The following is a 25546-nucleotide window of genomic DNA, read 5'->3' on the forward strand; positions in this document are numbered from 1 at the left end:
AGCTTGCACAGCGACAGGAAATAAAAATTAACGCAAAAAACCTGCCTACCTTACCAGAGCATGTGAGCAAAGCAAAGCGGAGCTTCACTCATGAACCGTTCACCGGTAAAATGACGTGCGCTCAAATCCCGCTCCGACATGACATTTGTCTGTAGCCTACTGTAGCCTACTATACTTGTAGCCATTAAAACACGTAATTAGTTTCAGTTTAAGTATTATAATGTTATTTTTTTATTTAATTTACATTGAAAAGTGAACAGGACACATAAGATGCATAATGTCAGAAGACGGGGTCTTCAATAAATTCAATAACACTTCAATAAGTTTTGTTTTGTTGAAAGCCTTTCTTTAAAGTGAATTTCGTTTTGTATAAATTGTATCTTAATTTTAATCTATGTTTAATCAACCAAATTTCCCTGATTTAATAAATAATAAGCAAATAGCCTATATCAGACAATGACATGGAGTCGGCGGCACCGCGTGAACAACGGCTTAAATGAACAACTAGAAAAGAAAAAAAACTTTAATCAGGGGCAGCCCTTACTATTTATTTCAGATAGACCTATATTTGATCCAGAATTTCACAAAGGGAGTTCTGGGTTGAGCTTGCGATGCTGAGCGGAATGAGCTTCAGAAATTAATGGGATCTTCAGGCTCATGTATGTTTTAAAAACAGAATTCAACAAATAAATAATACTTTTTAATGGGCCACTTAAAATGTTTATTACAAATAAATTATAACATTTTAAAAATTAATAAAATGAAAAAAAATTTGTATTGCATTTGCAATCCTTTGAAATCAGCACCCCCACTTCCCGTGCCCCTGCACCACTTAGACATGCTAATTTAAAAAAAAAGTAAAACCAGTCAAGGTGTGGATTGAGGTAGGCCTGCTATTTTTATATGATGAAAAAAACGTAGTTTGACGCGAAAAAAACTATTCCTGTTCTTCAAAGCTTCAACCGGATTCAGTGTTTTCGTTTTGTCATCTTAATTTGTTAATTATTTAAGTGAAAAATATTTAGCGTAGGCCTATTTATTTCATGCTTTTTATTTATATTTTATTCAGTTTTTCTCTGTTGTCAGTAGGGTTGGGTACTGAACTCGGTACTTTTAAGGGCACCGACCGAATTACGTCGGTACTACCGATTACTGATTCACATTCAATTCAATTCAATTCAATGAACTTTATTGTCCTCAATGGGGAAATTTGTCTTGGACTCTGGTGCCCACGTACACATACAATGATCGAACACATAATACACAAAAAAAAATACATACTACTTATTTAAAAGTCTAATCGACGTTGATACAAAAGATTTCTTAAAACGATTGTATTTGCACATAGGCATCCTGTATCGCCTGCCAGAAGGCAGCAACTCATTTTCTGAATTTAAATTATGCTAAGAATCAGATACAATATTCGTAGCTACCCTGATGACCGACTGCTCATATGAATACTCCAATGAATGGTATTCCCTTTTTCCCATAATTCTCATAGCCATCTTTACCAGACGAGCAAGTTTAGCTTTGGATTGAACTGTAATGTTACCAAACCACACAGTATGTCCATAGTGTATTACACTTTCAATTACCGCCTGGTAAAAGAGGTACATTATTTTCTGTTCTACCCCATACAATGTTAATCTACGTAAAAAATGTAACCTCTGTTGCACACGACAGCATACACTATCCACATGAAACCCCCAGCTAAGTGAGTTATCCATATAAACACCCAGATATTTGTAAGAACACACTTGTCTAATGGGTATGTTATGAATGGATATTGGGGAGTGGTTCCCTATTGACTTCTGATCAAAAATAATTTCCTGTTTTTTAACATTTATGACAAGATGATTCGTGTCACACCACTTCACAAAATGTTCTACCTCTGAATGATACACAGAAAGATCAGTATTTTCATACAAGAGGCTAAGCAAGGCTGTATCATCGGAATATTTAATTTTGAGGTTACTAGGATCAGAACTTATACATTCATTTGTATAGAGCGTGAAGAGAATCGGGGAACTAACGCAACCAATCGGTTAAAATCAACATTAAATCAATCGGTACCAAATTTCGGTACCTGAGAACGCATCTGGTGATAAAGACTAGTGTCTGTGAATATTAAACCGCAAAAAGACTATTTAAATATGAATCCTGCGTGTCTCTGTGCGAATGAATGCCGTAGACGCGCGGCCACACACACACACACACACACACACACACACACTATCGCGCTCACTATCCCTATGCCGGTCGCATGTTTCCATCTCTGTCGTCTCATATGAGGACATGAACGCACGAATGTCATCTCCAGAACCACTGTGTCACTTTATGAGCATTTTACCGTTTCATTTGAGAAAAACTATCGTCGTATCATAAACACAGAAACTCAAAGGAACGGCAACCCGTCAAAATAAAAGTCCGGTTTATCTTTACAAAAAACATCACTGTTGTACAGTAGAATTTAGAACGTCTCAATTAATAATACTAACACAAATGTAATAATAATAATCAAAACTTTATTTTTTAAGTAATAAATACATTTTCTGTTTTAATGTTTTAATTTTAACCGTATAAAGCTCAGTTGTGCAGCACTTTGTTTGACAAAAAAGTTTAATTAAATTAAAAGATAAATTAAATTAATGTCTTATGTCTTCATTTGATTACCATAAAATACACAGCACATCATTTGTGGGAAATCTTTTCATAGAAATGAAAATAAAAAGAAAAAAATAACATGGTTGTTTTTATTAATTAAATTGAAGTACCTAGTAGCCTACTATCTAGTAAATATTACAGTATACACACATCACAGACAATGGCAGACAGAGACCAGGGCAGCTCTGGCATAATGTCAATAGCACTTCTATAAATGACTTACAGGTTATTTATAGTTTTTGATGTAAATCCTTAAAGTACCGAAAAAAGGTACCATTGGGTACCGGTACCGATACCGATACTGGTTAAAATGTGAACGGTACCCAACCCTAGTTGTCAGAAACGCTGCAGGTGCGTGAAAATGTGATAATGTGAATCCAGTTTCTGATGTTGTTGTTCTGTTCGGTATGCTGCGCAGTTTGCACAGTAAAATAAACCCATGGAAAAAAGTGTCTTTTTAACGGGTCACAGACACTCTTCAATTGTATATTTATTTATTGCCAATTCAATATTATAATCTTATCAGTTAACGGTTAATAATCGGATAATGAGTGGTGGTTGTCGGTCAGAAAAATTAACCGTTTTGAGCATCCCTAATTGCTTATGAACTACTGTTGATGAATTATGACAATGCTGTAAAATGTATGTACTCTGATTTGGAAAGCACATGTTGATTTGAAGTTGGTTCGATTCTATGTGGATAAAAAAGCTGTGTGATAAAATCACAATGTTTTTACTGGTGTCTTGCACTAGTCAAATTATTTTTGTTTTAGTTTTGTTGCACTTGGCTGTACTTTTACACTGCCTGTGCTTCGAGTGCAAATTCCTCAAAAGTGCCTCACTCTTGTTTTTGAGTGACTGTATGATTATGGACATTTTACCCTTGGCTTGATTTAAATAAACATACTGAGAGTATGGCTTGCATTTGATAGCACATATTGATTTGTTAAAGGCATGAGCAAAACACCAGTAAAGCACACGAGGTGTGTTCACAAAAGACAGTGGTTTGTTTCCACACCCCTGTAAATAATGCCTTCTGGGCTTTTGTGGCAAACTCTACTGCTGTTAAAATACTGGCTTTATTCAGTTATAAGATTACAATTTGTTATAAATAATATACATTTTTCATAATAATACTGATTGTATTTTTGATCAAATAAATAAATAATAATAAATTATCTTGGTGAACATAAGAATCTTCTTTCAAACCGACCCAAACGTTTGAATGGTAGTGTGCATTGAGAGAATATGAAAGGACCACAATATCATAGAGAATTGAAAGTAGGGCTGTCGCAATAATCAATATATTGACTTATCACATAGTATATGAACTTGACACGATATATTGCCATTATGTTTACACAAATATGAATGTCACCGACATTTTGCCGATCGCACAACCTCTGTCATCTCATTTGCTCTCCGAGTCGGAGGCTCCTTCATACACAGAGCAGATATCGACAGGTGAAAAGAAGGCATCATTCAAGCCGTTATAGTGCTTTCCTGACAACTACAGACAGTTTGCAAGAGTTAGTCCAAATGCACTCGGTTTCCGCAATCCACTGTTCCAGTATAAACATGACAGCCCGAAATAGTGCATGCTTACAGCTAGTGTTAAGGCCGTTTCCCACAGGATGCGGCAGTCGTGAGTGTGTAGTTCATTTTCACAGAGAATGCATTTTTGCATTCAACTGGTGTTTCCACATGCAAATGTGCATTAGACAGATGTGTTTGACCATTGTGTTCACGTCTTTCACAGCATCTCGTGCATGATGCAAAGTTAAAAGTTCTTCAACTTTAACACACCTCTAGAAAAATAGATTAAGCAGCAGATATAGCCTGTTGAGGCATCTGTGGGGTTGTTCAAATGGACATCTGACTGCTAAGTAGGGTTTGTGTTTTTCAGCAGTAGTGACACCATTACTTTACTGAGAAAAGGTCAGAGGAAAATCTGCAGATGGAAAGTCTCCATATAAGTGCCTTTTTGCGCATTTGCAAGTGTGTTTTTTTTTCTTTCTACTTGTTATATTGCACTTTTTTGTTAGCAAAGGTTTATTTATTATTTATTCAACATTTATTATTATTTTTTGAAACTTCAATTCCAGTATCTAAATATTCTTAAGAGTTAAGTTCATTGTCATTTGTAAGTGTGTAGGCCTACTTGCATCTAGGGCTGCAACTTACGGTTATTTTGATAATCGATTAATTGGCCGATCATTTTTCCAATTAATCAGATAAACAGCCCATTTTTTATTTTGACAAAACACACTATTCCATGTCCTGCCCAATGCTGTCCTTCAAACAAACGTGTCAGCTGAGTGCTATGAAAACACACATAGTGAATATCTACCCTTACAAAAATTACCATGGTTTTACATTGAATAAAACAAACAAAAATAATATTAATAAGTAAATATCAGGGTTCTCTATATAGATCAGTGGATAATACCCTGTAAAATGAACGTTTCGCGCTGAGGACCCAGATGCACACAATTGTCAAAGCGCTTGACGGGGTATGTTAAACGCTACTGCATTCGCTTGAAGTTTAAAATAAACAATCCTCATGATTTGGGCACTTTATGAAATAGACATAATAGATCATTTTGTGTTCATGAGAAACATGAACATTTTAAGTCTAAGGGCCAGATTTACTAAACGGGGTAAATTAGGTTGAGACCACAATTCCAAAAAGCCCTGATGGGAGTGGAAAGTTCAGCGTGTGATGTACTGATGGCGCACAAATTACGAAACACAGATGCAGCCGGATCATTTCAATAATAGCCAATGTAATCTACAAAGAGCAGCGTAAATTAGTGTCTGTTTAAGACATACTTTTTTTGGGTGGTAAATAATGCCGCAAATACCAGTAAATTGATTAGCGTAAACCACCTTGCATGATTAGTAAATCACCTTGCATGATTCATTTAAATACTATCCTCCCATAAATTCTGTGTCTGAAAGGGAAACTCCTACAAATGCACACACAATAAGGTAAGCCGCAAAAATAACTCTGTCCACGCCTTTTCAGCGCTAATTTTTCACTGCATGACTTTAGTAAATCCTGACAGTAGTTTTTTAACGCCAAAAGAGGTTCTGCGCTGGCGGAAGCTGTAGTAAATCTGGCCCCGAAACTCGTAATTGGATTAATTCCTATATTTCAAGACAGAAAACACTTTTTCTTCAATGATTGAACTTTGAGCTGAAAATTAAGATTGAATGATTTATTTTCTTCTGAGACTAGATGGTAGTAATGATGTGGAAATTAACCAACAATATTTGTGGTGTTTGCAAACCCTTTAACAGTGCATGGATTGCAATTTTTGGTAGATGCGGGTTGCATTACTGACAATTCGTTAGTGAAGCCAAACATTTAAGACCAGCATTCATGTAGCAATTTGCTGCTTTACATAACACCTGTAATTCAAGCTGACTCTCTCTCTCTCTCTCTCTCTCTCTCTCTCTCTCTCTCTCTCTCTCTCTCTCTCTCTCTCTCTCTCTCTCTCTCTCTCTCTCTCTCTCTCTCTCTCTCTCTCTCTCTCTCTCGCCTCTCCATCATCCTATCACAGTCCTGTCTGCATTACATGATGTAATTACAAGTCTAAACAGTCAAGTAACTGTATCTCTCTCTGTCCTTATGTCTCCTCTTGTCTTTTTAGAAAAGCTCTGATGGATTTGTTGGTGGATCTATGCAGTCAGTACCATCTGAATCCAGCATATCACACTCTGGAGCTGCTGTCACCCGATGCTCAGCCAGTCAGTTTCAAGCCCAACGCCCTGCTGGGCGCTCTGGACATCTCCTGTGCCCTGATCAAAGAACGTGTCCTGGAGGACAAGGTGATCCGGAAACCTCCACCCAAAGTGCCAGAGGTGAGTATCTGAAACACAGTGTGTTAAGGAATTTTTTGACCTCATGCCTCATGGTGATAATGTCTGAACATTTGAAGATTTTTAAATTGTAGACAGGCAGTAGCAACTGTGATAACAATGTTTCCTAAACTGGATGCACTACTACTGACAAGACGTCACAACTATAGACAAACTTTGTATTGCAAATAATTTGGTTTGCAGGTCAGTGGTGGGCATATGTCACACTACACTCTATTTCTCATTCAACTGCATCAGCCATATTGAATGCTGTCATTGTACAAGTGTTCTCGTCATTGCAGTACTGTTTAGGGTCAATAAGACCCCAATGCTTGACAGCAGGAACCTACAGTGTCACATGAAATGCTTAATGTAGATTTTTTTTTAACATTTTGTAATTCTTGTATAGTTATTATGTATGCCGTTTTTATGATCTCCTTTTAAATGAGTGAATACTTGGAATATTTGCACTAGAAGACTATTAAAGTGAACTAAAATAAGTGAAAATAATAATTACAAATAGTAAACATATAAATTATTTAAAATAAATTGTCCATGCTCAGTCACGCATTGTTTTTTATAATAGATAATAGATTTCTTACTGTTAAAACAATTATATTATTAATCCTACTTGTGTAATAATGTTGTTAAATGGTAATGTCTTGTTCTGACTAAATGCATCAGGAAGGTCGTGTGATCATAAAAAGGGTTCGAGCAAAGGTACAGTGCATCTTTCACAGAATCTGCTCTGAGTGTGCATTCTCTCTCTCTTTCTCGAGTGTCTTTTCTCCTCCCCCTCATGTGTGAATATTTGATGAGAGTCTTACCTTTAGTTACCATGCATTATTTCTTTCTCAGCCTGGCTGCCTGGCCTCTCTTGCTCTCTCTACCACATGTCTGACCTCTGGGCAGAGTTAGAGGCTCTGACCTCTGATTCTGCTAGAACAACAGTACAATCAGTCACTGAACTGAATGGACACAATACATAAAAATGGATGCGCATAGAGATGGAATGGTAACACCATTTCTTTTTAGTGTTTGTAAGGATGACAAACAGAGCACATGGCCAGCTCAGAAATAGCTGACTATAGTAGAGATGGGACAGGATGTTTACCCTTTGGTTAAAGTGAGGAGGCTGTTATAACTATTATACTGGCTCAGCACACTAAACCCTCTACATTGCAAAGTTGAAATAATATTAACATTTTGTTTAACATTAAAATGTTTAAAATTTAAACGTATAATTTTACCCTAAATTCGTTTTTGGGTGTGTTCACATTTGGCAGGTTTGGTTAGGTTAAAATTAACTAGTGTGGTTAATTTGTAAAAGGGTGTGTTCACATTTGGCATGTTTGGTTCGCTTATAACAAACCCTGGTGTGATTTCTCTGTTAGTGCGGTTCATTTGAATAAGTGTCAACGCTGCCATCTGAACCAAAAGTGGACAGAGACTGCTGAAAAGATGGGTCTCAGCCCGCTTTCAAACAAACTCGGGTGCGGTTTGAATTAAATATGAATGCAACACGGACCAAAGACATGCAAAAAAGGACCAGGAAAAAAATTGTTTACATTTAAACATTTTCATTTTAAACTTAACCTTCCTCTGATTATAATCCCCCCAGTTATAAAGGCAGAAATGTCAACACAACCATGGAAAACACTCAAATAATTAAAATTTAAACACAAGTCTAAAATCACAATGAACACTTAACAATTATCTCTTAACATTAAGGTGCAGTGCCTCTATTATTTCTTTGTAACTGTTACCGTTTAGATGCTTTGTCATAAGGCACTGATGCAGAGTAACATTACCTCTCCATGTAGTTTCAAAGGCTGAATCCGAAATCGCCCCCTATACCCTTAAATAGGGCACTATTTGAAGGGACAGCCATTTGTAGTGGTGTCTGAAACCATAGTGGACGTTATTGAGTGCACTCATTCTATCCCACTTTGCACCGCAATAACGAGTGTACAGCTGATGTACACACAGCAGCTGTCCGAATTCGCTCACTTGTTTTCATTCACTCCTTCAAGTGAACTGTATTAGTAGATTAAAGCAGGGAATAGTGATTGAGGGTTTAGGCGGCAATTTCAGATTCAGCCAAAGTCAAGAATAGCACAACGACGAGCGCGTCGAGTATAAACACCTCCCCAAACGAACGAGGCGCGCGCACGCTGTCAGCGGAGGCTCGCACTGCGGAGCCAGACGAAAGTATAATCAAGACTTGCAAGTCTTGCATAATTTTCAGACGACATTGGTCTGACTACGGTCAGACTTATAAAATCCAAAAAACTGCTATACTGGCGAGCTGACTTGTTTTCCTGTTTTATCAACAATGTCCTCGCTCGCTATATACAGTTACCTGATTGGCTGTTAGCCTGTCACTCCCTATGTTGCTTGGTTAGCAGAGAGCGAGTGCCTTTGTTCATGCAGCCAAACTTGCTTCGCAACCTCTGGTTTCTTCCGACAAAGAAAAAAAAAATTGTTGAATGTTTTATCGAACACATTTTTTATTGATATCGATTACGTGTCTATTGGGATACATATCGTTATCGTTTTATCGCCCAGCCCTACCCAAGACCCACCTTTTCAGGGGGTTTCGGCCTGCTTCCAAACAAAAAAAGGACAGAGAATGCTCAAGCATACCTGGTTCTTCCTGACATAGGAGATATATTGCCCAGTACAACTCGATACAGGCATCGGAACCACTTTTCTCAGCTGGTAAAAAAAAGCAGCTCTGGAGAAAACAGTGATGTCATCTAGATAATTTCAATTATCATTAACAATGTGGGCAGATCAGTAATTTAGTTGATGTATTTAATTTAGTTTAGTAATTAAATTTATTTGGATATTTAGTTGAACATTTTGTGTCCCCAACTGAGCAAGCCAAGCCAAAGGTGACAGTGGCAAGGAACCAAAACTTTATCAGGTGGCATAATGGAGAAAAATAAACCTTGGGAGAAACCAGGCTCAGTCGGGGTGCCAGTTCTCCTCTTGTCAATTATTATTCTGGCAACTTTACAGGTCAGAAGTCATATTAGATCAAACTATTCGAAAGATCGGCATCATCACGCCGGAGATGGGTTTATTGAGGATAGGGCTGGGCGATAAGGCCAAAAAATTATCTCAATTAAATCTTTTCATATCAGTCAATATCGATAATTATCAAGATAAATGTAAAATATTTATTTCTTTCTGCTCCCAAGTGAAAGTTATAGAAACCAGACTGTTAATTGTGGTTTTAAACTACTCTTTATTGTCAGAATATTACAAACACTTCACGTTTTTGAATTCCTTACACTTTTCCAGTCATTTTTCCTTAAATAAATGTCTTAATAGAAAAAAATAAATGTCTTAGTTTCTGCATGTGCTAACGGGTGAAATTGTTTCTAGTCATGAAACAGGTTTGTCGACTGACTTTGGCATATATATTCAGCTGCAGTATTAATAATATTGCATGTTTTGTCTTAGAAATGCACATTTGACAGTGAGTTGACAGTAGTAGTAGCTTGAGTTAGGAGGATGCAGATGTACATTTATGTTCATCAACAAAAACACAGACATCTGTAAAAATTGTTACAACCTAATTTTTATATAGTACAATTTAAATATGACTGAGTTTTATTAAAATGAACCATTGGTCTTCCATGGTATCATAGATTTAGATCATGATAACCACAGTTAAAAATACACATATAGCTCTTCACTGCCATGGTAAAATATATCTAGGCTATATGGTTTCTATGGTATTTGTGTGAAAAACAGTAGACCTAGCATAAAAACATTTAGTCGCCTATAAATGGACAAATTCTATAGCTAAATAAAAATACTGTAATAATATTCCATTACTTCTTTAATACATTTAATACATTAATAATATAACAAAATTCTATATGAATATCCCACATTTCTGTCACAGTACCATGGTGCAGTTAGTATCACAACAGTAAATCCATGGTAAATTATGGATAAGATCGAAAAGCCTTCGGACTCTATCATTGCACACTGTGTTTCTCATGTTTGTCAGCGCTATTTTGTCTGGCTTTAAAATAGTTTCAATCACCGAGACATTTGTGTTTTTCGCTGAATGCACGCACTTCTCACTGGATCTTATAGCGATGTTTAGTGTTTGCGTGACCGATCAGAGTAAACGGATCTGATGTAGTGAGCTTGCACTGAGTATCGGCATACATTTTTATCGCGATTCGATATGATATGTTTAACGTTTAATGTCGATTAAACAATTTTAAAATAGGAATATTCTAAAGATCGGAGTCATAACAGCGGAGACAGGTTTATTGAGGATGTCGTGTCGATGAGGCAATTTCAGGGGGAGTCTAATTGACACGGTCTCTGTAGACACTTATTGGATGGTCATTGCAATAGCATTGATTTATAAAAACAAAACAAAACAAAACAAAAAAACACGACCACCAAAAAAAGGGCACTTCACAGTGTAAGGGCAAAAAGGGCATGTGCTCTGCACAGGTTGAGGCCTACCTGTGCATGTTCCTGTATGCAGTACATGTGTCTAGAGATTGTGTTATTGTACAATTGATAAATTCTGCATTAACTGTCAAATCTGCCTTTCTACATTCTTTACTTATATGAACACAGTCTGAGAACTTATGATAAAGTAAAGTAAAAGTTTTTATTCTAGTGGGATTACACTTTAACTAAAATGTGAAACAAAACAGAATAAGTGTTGTGTACCGTTTCGTGACACCTCAGTCTTCTCTGTTGTGTTATTGTTTGTCTGCATGTTAATATACAGGAAATGGCACACATCAAGTGTCTCCTCTGCTAACCTTGATTATCAGTAGGTTTTTTCTATTAGCTAGGATGAAAATGTAGCTGCCTCTGAAGTTATTTGGATGTTGATAAACAATATTAGTATTTGCACAATGTGATTTATTGGTGTATGAAGGAACCTATAATTCAGATCTCTGATGAAGATTTTCTCTAAGCAGTTTATTGTGGTTGGTGTGACACTTCCTCTACAAGGCACTGCAAACGTGCATATTCAGTTTAATTTAGCCCACTGCTCATGTGAAACTTGAGAGATCTGTGCTGCATCTTATCTTATCTTGATTTTGCAAATGATAATAGCCACAGAAGTTTGCTACAGCTCAATCATCTACAGGAAGAGAGTTTTTGAATGTTAGGTACCATGCTGGTTTTGAATTTTCATTTCCCTCTATTAAAACAATTTTGAATGCAACATACATGCTGTCAACAAGCACCGATATGTTGTGATTTGTTTTATATAAATGCGATTCCAGAGATGAATCACGATTCAGCTTAATTGCTGTGGTAATTGACAACATAAAGCTTAAGTTGTATTTAACTTCTTTAATATTAATTTATAGTGCAAATCATTGCATTGTTCTGTTTTATTTTTAAATGGATAATTCACACAAAAATTTAAATTTTGTTAACCAAACTGTTTTCATTGACTGCCATTGTAAAGTCAAAAAACAAACAAAGAAACATTTTTTAAAATTAAAATGTACAGAAAAAAGAAAGTCATACAGGTTTGCTATGACATGAGGGTGAGTAAATGATGTCAGATTTTTTTTTGGGTGAATTATCATTTAATACATATAAATTACTTTCTAAATGAACCTCTCTCATTCTTCACATGTCTGTTTCTCTTTCTCTTATCACATAGAAAACGGTGCGTTTGGTAGTGAACTATCACCACAGTCAGAAATCCGTGGTTCGAGTAAATCCATTGGTCCCCCTGCATACCTTGCTGCCTGTGATCTGTCAGAAGTGCGAGTTTGACCCTGCCCATGTCCTGCTGTTCAGAGACAATATCAGCCACCAACAACTGGATTTGGAAAAGTCCCTGAGCGAGTTGGGGGTCAGGGAACTCTATGTCCTGGATCAGATGCTAGGTATGGGATAAAAAATTCAGGACACCATTTATGGTCACTTAGGCCCTGTTTACACCTGGTATTAAGATACATTTTTATCGATCGGGTCACAAGTAGACGAGGAAAATGCATTTCCGTTTACACCTGGTGTTTTAATCCATCTCCTTTGTCAGCTTTCGACCACTTTGGTCCTGATTTCTTTGAGGGGAGGGTCTATGGTCAGGTAAATTTATGGGCTTTTTCAGATCTTTCGATCTAATGGATGAACCAATCTTGTGCAATTTACATATGACGCTCCCTGAGACGATGGAAAAACATGGTGAGGAGTGGCTTTCGTTTTTGCTCTGATAGTCGCAAGACTGTGTTAGAATTTAGAAATGGCGAGTGAACTTTGTGCATGGTACGTTCTTAGGTCTTCAGCCTACAAAGTTTAAATCATGTCTGGCTAGCGCACTTCCCATAATGTTTACGCATTAGGTCAGTAGGCCAGAGAGTAGATGGTCTTTTGTGGCTGTTCGAACGCATTCGACCACATGAGCATGTACACTACGAAAGCAATCCGGCAAATGCGTTTTCAACACGCTCTGGAAGTAGTCGAATGTGGACAAGCACAAAATGTTTCAGACCCCATTTACACCTGTGTTAAGCATCGTCCACCTGTGATTTGGTTGACAAAATACTTCTTAAAGGTGCGCTGTGTAAATTTTAGCGGCATCTAGCAGTGAGGTTGCAAATGGCAACCACCCACTGCTCACCCCTCCCTTTCGAAGCACATAGTCAAGTCAAGTCAACTTTATTTATATAGCGCTTTTAACAATGAAGATTGTTTCAAAGCAGCTTCACAGTGTTAAACAGGAAAATAATGCAACAGAATTTTAATCAGCGGTATAGCTGTTCCGGAGAAAACGGTGATGTCATCTAGCTCATTTCAATTATCATACAGTGACAATGTGGGATTTAGATAAGTAATTAGATCTGTAATTTATTTTATATGGCTAATTTAGTGTACTAATTAGTTTTATTTGGATATTTAGTTGAAAAATGTATTGTCCCCAACTGAGCAAGCCAAGCCAAAGGCGACAGTGGCAAGGAAACCAAAACCCCATCAGGTGACCTAACGGGGTGCCAGTTCTCCTCTGGCCATAGAGAAGCTAAGGTGGCCGACACAGCACAAAGATGTCGTCGGCTGAAACAGTTAAGAGTAGTAGAGCAATTTGTCCGTTTAGGGTTACTGTAGAAACATGACGGCGCAAAATGGTGACTTCACTGTAAGGGGACCCACGGTGTATGTAGATAGAAATGGCTTATTCTAAGGTAATAAAAACATAACGGTTCATTATGTAAGGTTTTTATATACCACTGAAAATATAGTTATGTATATTATATTGCATTTCTGTCAATAGATCCTCATAAATACTACACACTGCACCTTTAAGTGTTCTTAGGTGTAAACAGGGCATTAGATATGCTAAAATTAGGTACAGTCTGTTCAGTTCTTTTGAATTCAATGTATTTAAAATATTATGTTTAATGCATCTGTGAAATAAGTAAGCAATTTACATCAGCAGTTCTCAAGTGTTGGGTCACTGGCCTATTCTAAGAGTCGTGGACAGCATGGCAAAACAATACTAAATACAATTGATAAAGTGCAACAAAAAAATGTTTCTTAGAATTCCAAAATAAATAGGTTCCCTTTCGAGGGAACTCGTACTGCGTCGGAACGACACTTTTGGGAACGCCCTCAGCATTGCGCGTCTGAAGCATGAATGAAACTAAGACCGATCTTGATTGGTGCTATGTCATGACATAGTATGTGACGGCATACCCGGAAGTATAAAGGGACGCCGGATCACAACAGCGCTAGCTTTTTTCGCTCTTCAGCAGCGCTCTGTTGTGTGTGTGTGTTTCTGAGACTGAGAGTTTTCTAGTTCAGTAAAGTAAAACGAGTGAAAGCAAAATGACGAGTCAACAGTCCAAGCAGTGTGTTCAACGGTGTTGGAGTACAGTAATATTATGGGGGCGGGAGAGAATGCCTATGGGAGGATGCCGCGGGTGGAGAGGGCTTTGGTCGGTTATCTGTCTCCCGATGCAGCGTCCTCCCTGAAAACCCCGGTGCTGCCCACCAAACCATGTAGAGATACATTGGCGATGGTGGGCAGGGCATATATGGCGGCAGGTCGGGCTGGTGCATGTCTGCATACCATAGCTTTATTGCAGGCATACCAGACCGACCTGTTAAAAGACTTGGATGAAGGCATGGAACCCACACCTGAGGATGTGGCTGAACTCCGCAGAGCGACAGATTTGATCTCTCTGTGTCACCAAGGAGATGGCCCACGCTGTGGGTCGCTCCATGTCAGCTATGGTGCCAACGGAGAGGCATTTGTGGTTGTGTCAACACGGTTGTCGACAGGTTTCAGGAGGCGAAGAGGCAATCTGCTGCGTTCCAGCAGTTTATCCCTCTCCACTCCAAGTCTAATGGGGCTGGTCCTAAAACCGACCAGCCCCAGCCGTCATCGAGCTCCTCGTACCGGCAGGTACAGAAAGAGAGCATCGCCTCAGGGGGTCGAGATGGTATTCAAAAAACACCCGAGGTCAGTCTCGAGAGACTGATTCCCTTGGTAGATTTCTTCCAGGCGTGGCAACGCCTGTCGAATGTGTCGCCATGGGTCCTACACACGGTAGAGAAAGGGTACAGACTGCAGTTCGGCCACAGCCCACCAAGATTCAGTGGGGTGGTCTGGACTGCAGTGGTCCCAGAGCAGGCTCGGGTAATGGAACAGGAGGTACAATCCCTGTTGGTAAAGGAGGCCATAGAACGTGTTCCTCCACCAGACAGGGAGGTCGGGGTTCTACAGCCGGTACTTTATAGTTCCCAAAAAGGACGGGGGTCTGCGCCCAATTTTAGATCTGAGGTTCTTGAACCGGTCTCTGAGGAGGTTCAGGTTCAAGATGCTCACAATTCCTATCATCGTGAATCAAATTCGGTGCAAGGACTGGTTTGTCACGATAGATCTAAAGGACGCATACTTCCATATTTCCATCAGTCCTGCGCACAGGGAGTTCCTGAGGTTCGCTTTCGGGGGCGAAGCGTTCCAATATCGTGTTCTTCCGTTCGGCCTAGCTCTTTCCCCTCGCACGTTCACCAAGTGCATGGATGCAGTTCTGGCTCCTCTGAGACTCCAGGGTATCTGTGTGCTGAACTATATCTTACTATGTCGTGAGAGATGGCAGTTCGGCATCGAGATGTCATCCTTGGCCATATTCAAAGCTTGAGGTTGAGACTCAACATGAAAAAGAGCATGTTGACGCCCTCCCAGAGGACCACGTTCCTGGGGGTAGTATGGGACTCGACGACGATGCGGGCACAAATGTCTCCTGCACGCGTGAAGTCCATACGGGCGATGGTCTACAGCATGAAGTTAGGCCGCAACATCACTGTAAAGCAGTTTCAAAGACTGCAGGGGCTCATGGCAGCTGCGTCCAACGTAATACCTTTTGGTCTGTTGTACATGAGACCCCTGCAGTGGTGGCTGAAAGCCAAGGGGTTTTCCCCGAAGGGGAATCCATTCCGTATGATCAGGGTAACGCGCAGATGCCTTCGTTCCCTATCAATATGGAAGAAACCTTGGTTTCTGTCCCAGGGGCCAGTGTTGGGAGCGTCATGTCGCCGGAAATCAGTTTCGACAGACGCCTCCCTCACTGGTTGGGGAGCGGTCATGGACGGCCACTTTACCCAGGGTCTGTGGCAGGACCATCATCATTCATGGCATATAAATTGCCTGGAGATGTTGGCTGTGTTCAGGGCTCTGAGGAGCTTCCTCACAGATCTCAGGGGTTATCATGTTCTGGAGCGCTCCGACAACATGTCAGTGGTTGCGTACCTGAACCATCAGGGGGGTCTGAGGTCTCGCCCTCCATACACACGGGCGCATGAGATCCTCCTGTGGTCCCAGGGGAAATTATCGTTTCTCAGGGCGATGTTTATTCCCGGGGACCAGAACCAGGGATCAGACATCCTGTCGAGGCAGGGGCTGAGGCCCGGGGAGTGGAGACTTCACCCAGAGGCGGTGAAGTCCATATGCGAGAGGTTCGGCCCAGTGGAAGTGGACCTATTTGCGTCTCGAGAGACGTCCCACTGTCCTCTGTGGTTTTCTCTCATGATGCAGACGTGGCCGAGGCTGCGTCTGTATGCATTTCCCCTGATAGCTCTCTGAGGAGCGACCTGCTGTCTCAGGCAGGGGGCACAATATTTAGCCCCCAGCCAGAGCTGTGGAAGCTTTGAGTCTGGCCCCTCAGGGGACTCAGTACTTAGAGGCTGGCCTGTTGCCAGGTGTAGTGGAGACCATACTCAGTTCCAGGGCTTCTTCCACAAGAAGGTTGTACGGCTTAAAGTGGAACATGTTTTCCACTTGGTGCAGGGAGCGTGAGGTGAACCCAGTTAACTGCCCAGTGGCTTCAGTGCTGGAGTTCCTCCAAGATCGCTTCTCTGCAGGGCTTACCCCGTCCACGCTTAAGGTGTACGTGGCTGCCATTGTGGCTTTCCACACTCCTATAAGTGATGGGCCTTTGGGGAGGCACCCTTTGGTCGTACGTTTCCTTCGTGGTACTTGGAGGATGAAGCCTGCGACTCGCTCTAGAGTTCCAACTTGGGATCTGGCAGTGGTTCTCGAGGGATTGGCTTCGGCCCCCTTCGAACCGCTCGAGTCTGCGACAGATCGAGTTCTGTCGCTTAAGGTGGCGCTGCTCCTGGCTATCACTTCTCTGAGGAGAGTGGGGGACCTTCAGGCCTTGGCTATCACACCAACTTGCCTGGAGTTTGCCCCTGGCGGAGTTAAAGCCATCCTTCATCCTAGGCCGGGCTATGTGCCCAAGGTGCCATCTAATGTGGCACGGCCTACGGTTCTGCAGGCGTTTCATCCTCCACCTCATGTATCGGCTGAAGAGGGGAGACTTCATTTGCTCTGCCCGGTCAGAGCTCTGCAAATTTATCTGCGGAAGTCTTCGCAGTGGAGAAGATCGGACCAACTGTTAGTGTGCTTCGGGTCTCCTAAGAAGGGGCTGCCCGCGTCCAAGCAGACGTCAGTAATTGGGTCATACAGGCAATTGCCTTGGCCTATCAGGTGCGCGGTTTGCCTTCACCTTTGGCCTTGAGGGCGCATTCCACCAGGGGCATGGCCTCTTCTCGGGCCCTTCATATGGGGGTCCCGATTCAGGAGATTTGTGAGGCAGCCGGCTGGCCTACCCAGCACACATTTATCAGGTTCTATAGTCTGACGCCAGGCGCTAGGGTGCTCTCGTCCTAAGTGTGCCTGGGTTCCAGCTTCACACAAGGGCAGGCATGGTTCATGGTGGCATAGTGGGCATTTCGTTCTCAAAAGTGTCGTTCCGACGCAGTGCGAGTTCCCTTGAAAGGGAACGTCTCGGGTTATGTCTATAACCCTTGTTCCCTGAGAAGGGAACAAGACACTGCGTCTCCTTGCCACGCCTCTCCATGCCAGGGAGCGACTGCTTCATCGCGAAAAAAGCTAGCGCTGTTGTGATCTGGCATCCCTTTATACTTCCGGGAATGCCGTCAGATACTACGTCATGACGTAGCACCAATCAAGATCGGTCTTAGTTTCATTCATGCTTCAGACACGCAACGCTGAGGGCGTTCCCAAAAGTGTCGTTCCGACTCAGTGTCTCGTTCCCTTCTCAGGGAACAAGGGTTATAGTCATAACCCGAGATCTTTTTCTGTCACTTAGTAATATGTCTAATAATAATACAGTATATAAGCGGTTGTTTCAAAATGTGTTATATAATGTTTTTAAAATAAGTATCTTACGCTCACCAAGGCTGGATTTATTTGATGAAAAATACAGTAAAAACCATAATATTGTGAAATATTATAATAATTTTAAATAACTGTTTTATATTGTAATATATTTATTATATTAACTGTGATTTATTCCAGTGATGGCAAAGCAGAATGCTCAGCCATTACTCCAGTCTTCAGTGTCACATGAAATAAATCAGTCTAGTATGCTGATTTGGCAAAGTAAAAGTAGAATTATTATCAGTTTAAAATCATAAATTTAAAACCGTTACTTTTTTTCTTTAGGATTTTTTGATGAATATAAAGTTAAAAATAACAGCATTTTACAAGTATTATATATATATATATATATATATATATATATATATATATATATATATATATATATATATATATATATATATATATATATATATATATAGGTGCATCTAAATAGATTAGAATGTCGTGGAAAAGTTCATTTATTTCAGTAATTCGACGTAAAAAGTAAAACTATTATAAAGTCTCATTACATGCAAAGTGAGATATTTCAAGCCTTTATTTGTTATAATTTTGATGATTGTGGCTTACAGCTTATGCAACCCCCAAATTCAAAATAAAATTTGAATATTACACGAAATCAATGAAAAAAAAGGATTTTAAATACAGAAATGTCGGCCCTCTGAAAAATATAATCATGTACATGTACTCAGTAATTGGTTTGGGCCCCTTTTGCATGAATTACTGCCTCAATGCGGCTGGGATGGATGCTATCAGCCTGTGGCACTGCTGAGGTGTTATGAAAGACCAGGATGCTTCAATAGCGGCCTTCAGCTCTTCTGCATTGTTCGGTCTCATGTCTCTCGTCTTTCTCTTGGCAATGCCCCAAAGATTCTCTATGGGGTTCAGGTCAGGCGAGTTTGCTGGCCAATCAAGCACAGTAATCCCATGGTCATTGAACCAGGTTTTGGTACTTTTTGGCAGTGTGGGCAGGTGCCAATCCTGCTGGAAAATTAAGTCAGCATCTCTATAAAGCTTGTCTGCTGAAGGAAGCATGAAGTGCTCTGAAATGTCCTGGTAGACGGGTGCGTTGACTCTGGACTTAATAAAGCATAGTGGACCAACACCAGCCGATGACATGGCTCCCCAAACCAACACAGACTGTGGAAACTTCACACTGGACTTCAAGCATCTTGGACTGTGTTCCTCTCCATTCTTCCTCAAGACTCTGGGACCTTGGTTTCCAAATTAGATTCAACATTTGCTCTCATCAGAAGAGAGGGCTGGACCACTGAGCAACAGACCAGTTCTTTATTTCTTTAGCGCAGGTAAGACATTTATGACGACATTTTAAGCAATGTCCAGGATCCGTCTGTGTGTGGTTGCTCTTGATGCAGTAACTCTAGCCTCAGTCCACTCCTTGTGAAGCTCTCTCACACATTTGAATGGCATTTTCCTGACAATCCTCTCCAGGCTCTGGTTATCTCTGCAGCTTGTGCACCTTTTTCTTCCACACTTTTCCCTTCCACTTAACTTTCTATTAATGTGCTTTGATACAGCACTTTGAGAACATCCAACTTCTTTTGCAATTACCTTTTGAGGCTTTCCCTCCTTGTGGAAGGTGTCAATGATGGTTTTCTGCACAACTGTCAGATCAGCAGTCTTCCCCCATGAATTCGACTGAACCAGACTTGAGAGACCATTTAAAGGCTCAGGAACCCTTTTCAGAAGTTTTGGATTAATTAGCTGATTAGAGTGTGATACTTTGAACCTACAATACTGAACCTTTTCACAATATTCTGAGATGTAGAAGCTGTAAGCTATAATCATCAAAATTATAACAAATAAAGGCTTGAAATATCTCACTTTGCATGTAATGAGTCTATATAATAAGGCTTAAGTTCAACTAAGTTGAATTACTGAAATAAATGAACTTTTCCATGACATTCTAATTTATTGAGATGCACCTGTATATATGGTAACACTTTACAATAAGGTTTCATTAGTTAACATTAGTTAATGTACTAACTAACATGAACTAACCATGAGCAGTACATTTGTTACTATATTTAATCTTTGTTAACGTTAGTCAATAAGTTAGGAAACTACTGGTTTCAGTTCGGTTGTTGATGTTTAATTGGCAGGTCCAGCTCTTCCTGTTCAGACCTTGTATCTTCAGGTGATGATACAAGGCAACTTTTTTAACAATATTGCTGGGCAATGTTGCCGTCAACGGGCAACCAGGTTAGACACAGGGCCCACGGCCCATCTAAAGTATCCAGATATAAATTTGTTGCCCATTCTCAATGGGAAAATGCCCAAGCAACATTTCTTGGCAACATTGCTCCAAAAAGTTTACCTTTAGATGTTTCCACTTACAGTATCTTTGGTGAGTCAGCTTAAGAGTTTAGTCAGTTCTTACATAACATACTCATACAGCACCTAAAGGGACTAATATCCTGTGACATTTCACTGTCTTAGCTGTGAGTTCTTTACTGTCTAGCCAGCCAAGTGTAAAAATATGCCTTTTCAGTCTCATTTCCTTTAAAATGTTCTACTGGTTTGATTGTTTTCAGTTCTCCAGCCTAAAATGGCTTCGACCCCTGCACTGTACTACTCAGGTACTGATGTACATGACTTTGACTGTATAGCCGTCATAGTGCCTTTACAGTATATGTAGTTAAACTGTCTTGAATGCGCTGAGAGTCTGCTTCCTGTCACAGAACATTCTTGAGCTTTATCTGATTAAAATAACCCAGAAGACAGAAACTAAACAAGACATGCAGTGCCTATGTTTTTGTATTCATCTTTTATGCTTATTGTTACTGTCATGCTTATGCTCTCAATGCATTTATGTTGTATTCAGAAAACCTGTCCCTTGTGTTAGTGTTCATTCATCTAAATGTGTTGACGTAGAGGCTTTGCGAGGGTGTAGCACCATCTAATGTCAGAATTTTGTACTGCTTTTAGTGCATTGCTGCTTATAACACTTCCTGTTCCATTAGTACAGACCATATACATGTTTAAAAGTTATTAAGTAACTATATTATCTAAATGTTTCTTTATTAATTCCACAAAAGTGAACTATCTATTTAAACTTGTAAATTCTTGATGTAACAAACTTTCTTAATTGCCACAATGTTGGACATTGAGTGAAGTGTTTGGGTGTCTTGTGATGCATGATGGGAAAGCATTATTACAGTGCTTGCAAATCATAAACTTAACACACTATTTTACTATATTGTGTGTGTCTGTTTTGATTATTCCAATGATAAGTGTGCTATTTATTTTTGGTTTACACTACTATTAAAACGTTTGGGGTCGGTAAGATTTTTTAAATGTTTTTGAAAGAAGTCTTTTATGCTCACCAAGCCTGCATATATTTTAAAATGTAATTTATTGATATGATGGCAAACCTGTGGCACATTCAAAGCTCAAACCGGTGCGCAACGTTTTGCTATGGTTTCCAGTTGAACGTCATGTTTCCTGGAAACGATGTGCAACTGGTTTGAGATGCGTTTTCTCTCGTTTGGTGGGTGTGTCAAATATGTCATTCCAATCAGCAGCAACATGTATATAAACCGCGCGGTATTAAAGAGACAGCTCGCACAAATTAATGGGTCCAAGTGAAGTTGTTTACAAATGTGTCCGCTGCAGCTCGGCATACGCGACAAATGAAGATATTAGAAGACATGATTGTCGTAATAGTTTTATAGTAAAAATATAGCATATCAACATGATGATGCAGTTTATATTCTTAGCTTCATTGCAAGGCAAGTTTCTTTATATACCAAATTTCAAGTTAAGCGCTTAAATTATAAATTAAGTGCTTTATATAAAAATGAGAAAGAAAATACAAGGTATTAAAAAAGTAAGAGCAAGAAATAAAATGATTTAAATTAGAGTTGATTACCAGGAGATAAAACAGTTAATTAAACGGGATGGGGATGTTCTCTTTTATTCTGAATGGCAAGGGCAGTTATTGAATGTATTTTGCAGTATTAAACATGTATTTATCGATTTCATCAGGCTCTGAAAATTCCTCAAAAAGAACACAAAGCATGGCCTTCTCAGCTGCCATAGTTGCAACTCCTGCGTCATCAGAACAGGGTGTTCAAAGCTGCACCGTTTCCTTTTAAAAAACGTTTTTTTTCAGCCGCCATTACTCCAGTTTTCAGTGTCACATGATTTTTGGTGCTCAAGAATTTATTTTTATCATCAGTGTGCTGCTTAATATTTTTGTGGAAACCGTGATATGTTTTTAAGGATTATTTGATGAATAGAAAGTTCAAAAGAACAGCATTTATTTGAAATGGATATATTTTATAACACAATAAATGTCTTTAGTTTACTGTCTCTTTTGAAATGCGTCCTTGCTGAATGAAAGTATTAATTTCTTTAAAAAAAAACATCATACTGACCCCAAACTTTTGAATGCTAGTTAATGTAAAAGATTAAGTAAGATTAAAGTTTGAAATTTTAACAAAAAATTTAACAAAAGTAACATTGCTTGACTCAATTCTAGATTATAATAGTAGCTTCTGTGTGTTTGTGTAAGATGCTGAACGAATGTGTTTCTCTTACAGCTGAATCTCTTCACTCCAACAGTCTGAGTGGATCAGATAAAAAGGGTCTGCTGGGCTTTCTCAAGTTTAATCGCAGGAAATCAAAGGTAGAACACAGACTTCCGTGTGCACAAACTTACATTCATATTTTTGTTCTGGTTAAACCTTGATAGTGCTTTATGTTTGCATGCTGCATGTCTATAGAAACCCAAAAATATTTAGACGTATAGCAAAATAAATCCTGAGCCAATGCATATGCCGGAGGAAACTAATACATGTCGCAAAATATACTGTAAATTAAACGTTAAATTGATATTGCGATGTTTATATCCTGCACTGCATGGTTTTCATGGATATTGTGAGTCTGCCTGCCATGCTAGTGTTACATTCCCATTTCAGACTGACGATCAGTCCTCTGAGGACATGGACAGTCTTGATGATGATAGTGTTGTTGACAATGCAGACACTAACATTAATGTAAGTACTAACCCATGAACTCCACTGTCCTTTACTAATGCATTCTCATCTCTCAGTTTTCAAACTTGAACACACTGTCTGAAGATTAATTCTTCTACATTTTTCTTAATTTGTTCTTTTCAGAACTTTTTTGGCGTTCATTTGACTGGAAATCGACTTTTATTGCATCAATGATTGATCTCTATTTTAATTATGAAAAAGAATAGTTCTGGGTGCTGATTAGTCAATACTAAAATATATAATATTAATGTATTTTTAATAATACATTTGAGTAACAACAAAAATAATAAGAATAATAAAACAATATTAATGAAAATGTGTCCTATATTATATTTTTTAAATAAAATTTACAGAATAGTAATGGAATTTGTTTTAGAAATCCCACACTTAAAAAAAGAAAAGGATAGTTCTGAACCAGAACTTTTGGTCTTAATGCAGATTGGTTAGTATAAAAAAAACAAATAATATATTCATGAGAATATATATGAATGTATTATTTATTTTATTATGATAATGATAATAATATATGATAATATACAATAATAATATAAATCTACATTAATGAAAATATGTGTCCTTTTCAATAAAAATTACAGACTCAGGTCAAGTATGTTTCAGAAATCTCCACCATCCAATCTATTGTTTTTCAGGTATCACCACTAGGTGTCAGTAATCACTTGGGCAAAAGTGTGATCTCCAGCAGCACTCACATAGATTTGACCAAATTATATGGTTCAACTTTTATCTTACGTTGATGAGATTTTCTTAAGTTTTCCTTAAGTCACTATCACTGTTCAAACTACATTTTAGAAGGATAGTTTTGTCTTGGTTCGCTTTGGATCAGAGATAGACTAGATCTCAGAGTTATCTGCTGGTACTTTTCCTGCTTCTTGGATGACCCTTTTGTGATATTACCCCAATGCACACACACAAACTTTCTGCATTTTTTAAATAAAAAATCAACACTGTTCAATATGTTTTTTAAACCATTTACTTGACCACTATATTACATTTAATTTACTTGACCTCCCAAAAGGAGGTTTTCTCAGATTTAGTTCACTTCAGGGTACAAGTGTATGTCCAATATATAGTTATGTAGGTACACTCACACACACTTAATCTTCCAGAGATTTTTATCTCCACACTCACATTGTTCTGTACATCTTTTCCCTTTTCTCTGAGAAACACACCTTGTTCTTGTAGACACTCAGACACATGCGCTTAACAGCCCAGACGTCCATAATTCATCTTTAATATGTCAGTTATTTTAAATCGATCACCCTTTTTTATGAAGGGCTCTTCTCTGCTCTCGATGCTCGCCCCTGTAATTACACTAGTTCAGGTGCACGCTATTTACAATATCCCAGACAGAGCCAAGAGCCATTTTCAACACGTCGCAGTAACTGATTTCCGATTATATAACCCGCTAATAGCCATTCCCACTTTGAACATTCCGTTCTAAGGGCAGAGAGGGGTGAGAATTTTTTTTTTAAGAGAGAACATCAAACTTTTACAGGGAGGTTGTGGAGTCTAATGAAAGCATGTAGCCATGATAGTAGAGCTGTGATTATGTTGTCTTTGTGCTTTTTCCAGGTGTTGCATTTGTTTGTGTTGGTGTGTGTTTGTGCCTAGTTTTTATGTCTAGTTTGGATCATATGTCTGTTTGTTACACTTTCTTCTCAAGTCAAGCTGCAAGACTGCAAGACTGCATACCATCTCTCTCTCTCTCTCTCTCTCTCTCTCTCTCTCTCTCTCTCTCTCTCTCTCTCTCTCTCTCTCTCTCTCTCTCTCTCTCTCTCTCGTTCCAACCAACAGCTGAGCACTCACTCAAACACTCATGAAAGGTTCTAGAAGATCCAATGTTGTTCCTGTCAGTGTTTGCCAGATCTCTCTGCTCTCTCATAAAGGAACATCCTGTCTCTGTCTTTATGTTGATGCATATTTCTGCTTTTCTACTTTTGTTTGTAAAGTGAAGTGTAATTTGTGACATTAGCGGCAACAAACTAAATTGCAAAAATAATGTTTGCTTTTAAACAGATTTCCCAGACATTTTTACCACCCCTTCCAGTCCAAAATTGTTTTACTAAACAGGTAGTCACACCTCAGTCTCACTTGATTTAGCCTGTAGTGGAATGTTGGACCACTCAAACAAACAATAAATCTTGTGAAAGAACCCCAGTGTTAAGAAGAATAGGCCTTTATCACACTTCCTTTATCCGGTAAGTGAAGCAGGCTGCTCTAATTCTAAACAACAACATTCTTGCCTCAGTTTTCAAGATTTACCGACACAAAAAGAATT

At 39.1% G+C, this 25546-nt stretch overlaps 1 protein-coding gene across 2 annotated transcripts in view; it reads left to right on the forward strand.

Annotated features, from left to right (window-relative positions):
- The window catches only part of cobl (cordon-bleu WH2 repeat protein), a 126943-nt gene that overhangs the window by 41011 nt on the left and 60386 nt on the right, over nucleotides 1-25546 (forward strand). The window contains exons 4-8 of one of the 2 annotated variants that reach the window (XM_079837453.1): nucleotides 6321-6531; nucleotides 12200-12428; nucleotides 20782-20826; nucleotides 22792-22877; nucleotides 23170-23247. In XM_079837453.1, coding sequence (XP_079693579.1) covers nucleotides 6321-6531; nucleotides 12200-12428; nucleotides 20782-20826; nucleotides 22792-22877; nucleotides 23170-23247 — 649 coding nt within the window. The remainder of the gene's footprint in view (nucleotides 1-6320; nucleotides 6532-12199; nucleotides 12429-20781; nucleotides 20827-22791; nucleotides 22878-23169; nucleotides 23248-25546) is intronic. The other variant, XM_079837454.1, reaches the window with a different exon arrangement.

The sequence above is a fragment of the Gobio gobio genome (assembly GCF_949357685.1).
Source record: "Gobio gobio genome assembly, chromosome: 15".
Taxonomy (NCBI): Eukaryota; Metazoa; Chordata; class Actinopteri; order Cypriniformes; family Gobionidae; genus Gobio; species Gobio gobio.